This window comes from Amphimedon queenslandica, unplaced genomic scaffold, assembly GCF_000090795.2.
Source record: "Amphimedon queenslandica unplaced genomic scaffold, v1.1 AMPQUscaffold_10629, whole genome shotgun sequence".
Lineage (NCBI taxonomy): Eukaryota > Metazoa > Porifera > Demospongiae > Haplosclerida > Niphatidae > Amphimedon > Amphimedon queenslandica.
In genome coordinates this window covers 1-2353 of record NW_003549115.1, presented here as the reverse complement: position 1 = coordinate 2353, position 2353 = coordinate 1, and the positions used below count along the sequence as shown (strand labels likewise).

Here is a 2353-nt window from a genome sequence, read left to right as displayed (position 1 = left end):
TCACTCACTTTCCCTCTACACACTCCAAAGAAAGCTCCACCCACTTTATCGGCCGATCCAATCTTCTCATAATAAGCACTCATTACCTAAAAACACATACATGTACATCACATGATCGTCATGTGACTAGTATTAATTAGACTTACAGAATTAAATTCATTTTTAAACTTTGGTTCTTTGAATATTTGCTTATGTTGCTCCATTCTCATGAATATGCTGCTTTGCTACATGTATGTGTACATGTATGACATCATCATTGACCAATCAAATTGCAACATTCTTACTTCCTTCCAGTGGGTGACAAGGGTTTCCATGACAACGTACGAGGGAAAAAAGACCAATACTCCATCCGGTATGATTCTAAAAAAATTAACTAAAAATATAAAAATTAATAATCAAAAATTTAGGAGTAATTTTTTCTTTGACATGTATACATGTACATTATACCTAATGTGTTGCCTAGACTATCCATGTAAGCCGGTGTAAATCTAAAAAAAATTGTTTTAAATAAACAATAATTCCCTTTCTCCCCTCTCTCTCTCTCTTGCCTAGTTTGGTAAGACGAGTTTAAGTTAACACTATCTGGTCCTTTGGAGACCACACCCACCCACACTTGATCCTGCCCAATGACATGAGAACCCTGTAGACTCACAGGAAACTCCCTAATAATGATAAATATATATTTTTTAAAAAGAAGATTGAGTAGGATAGTAGATGTATCTATACGACTATACATGTACACTATATAGTACACAGTCTTTGGCTAAATTTCACCAAAAATGAAAAAGAGAGAATTTTCCATTTTTATAATGTTTTGTGATAAATATACATGTACTTATGTCATGTAGAAAGTTAAAGCAGATTTCGATCAAAATTATTTTTTAATGAATTTTTAAAGTTACTCCAAAATCGGGCCAAAGTTATAGTACACAGCCTTTGGCCGAATTTTGCCAAAAATGAAAAGGAGAGAATTTTCCATTTTTATAATTCTTTCTAATACACATACATGTACTTATGTTGTGTAGAAAGTTTGAGCTGATTCCGATCAAAATTAGATTTTTTACAAATTTTTAAGTTGCTCCAAAATCTGGCCAAAGTCTCTAACCCATAGTTTTTTCTTTAAAATGGCTCCAAAATCATCGCAAATTTTTATTACATTTTCTGATATATTAATGTCCTTATGCTATGTAGAAAGTTTGAGACAAATATTTGAGCTCTAAATTTTTTAAAAAGATCCAATTTTGCTTGCCAAGAATTGGAAGAGATTGCCTGGTTCCTAGAAGTTAGGGGCAGCAAATGTTGTCTTGATCAATAGATATTGTTAATACACTGTACAAAAACTTTTACTGATTACTAATGATGTTGACAAAAACACACGATTAAATTTATCAATTGTAATTATACAAAAACTTTTTCTTTGCATTAACATTATCTCCCCCAATGTAAATTTCGTCCCTACTCCACTGCATGCATTATTATTATATTAGACCTGCAGTAGCATTACTAAGTAGGGTTCACCCCACTTCAAAATGGCTGCCATGACTTTGAAGCATTGCTACACTGGGAAAACAAGCTCCTATGCTTACTGGCTTCTTTAAGGATTCACCAGTGCAACTTAAAACCATGTTTATGAAGCAAAGTCAAAAATGAGCAAAACTGCCTTGTTTTGCTCAGCTACTTGCAATGTAGAGTAAAATTTGTATCACAAGACTAGGATTGTCATTGGTAATGTATGGACAGTCAGTGATTCAAAATCATTCTGAATGACTGACTATCTATACTAACGACAATCCTGATGCAAATTCTAAACTACATTGTAACAGGTGACCATTAATCATTAATAATAAATGCAATGTAAAGTAAAATTGGTTAGTTGGAGAGCTGATCTATGCATGTACTATAGTATTACCATACATTGTATTTCTTTAAATAAAAGCCCGGGTATCTATTTCTTATAATGGCATTTGAACCTTGAAAAAAATTTTTTAAATAAAATAGAACTTTAGCTAATAGCTAGATTCGAACCAGGGACCTCGCGCACAAGACTTCAGGAAGCCTAAGGAAGTATCTACAAGGCATCCATTATATTTTAAGGTTAGATTTGCATATTTATTGTTCAATTTTATTGCAATCCCTGAGTTTATTCGTACCAGGCTTTTATTAGAGGATATACAGTATAGGACAATATACTGGCTCATGTTCTATCTACTCATATAAATCAATTCAACTTGATACTCAGTATTATTATAAGTACAATTGTAGTCTTTTCTTTTTCCCATAGTAAAGTAAGTTTGTTTTTTAAAATTGTCAGTGCTTTTGGGAAAATAACCTATTACTAATAAACATGTATCAA

At 32.2% G+C, this 2353-nt stretch overlaps 1 protein-coding gene across 1 annotated transcript in view; it reads right to left on the bottom strand.

The window, feature by feature from the left end:
* Nucleotides 1–662, bottom strand: part of LOC109590002 (regulator of telomere elongation helicase 1-like) — a gene marked incomplete at its 5' end in the record, with an annotated part of 3828 nt that extends 3166 nt beyond the window's left edge. The window contains 5 exons of the mRNA XM_020005964.1: nt 9–86; nt 147–224; nt 285–373; nt 448–488; nt 549–662. Of these exons, the coding sequence (XP_019861523.1) occupies nt 9–86; nt 147–224; nt 285–373; nt 448–488; nt 549–662 (400 nt within the window). The remainder of the gene's footprint in view (nt 1–8; nt 87–146; nt 225–284; nt 374–447; nt 489–548) is intronic.
* Nucleotides 663–2353: the final 1691 nt, after the last annotated feature.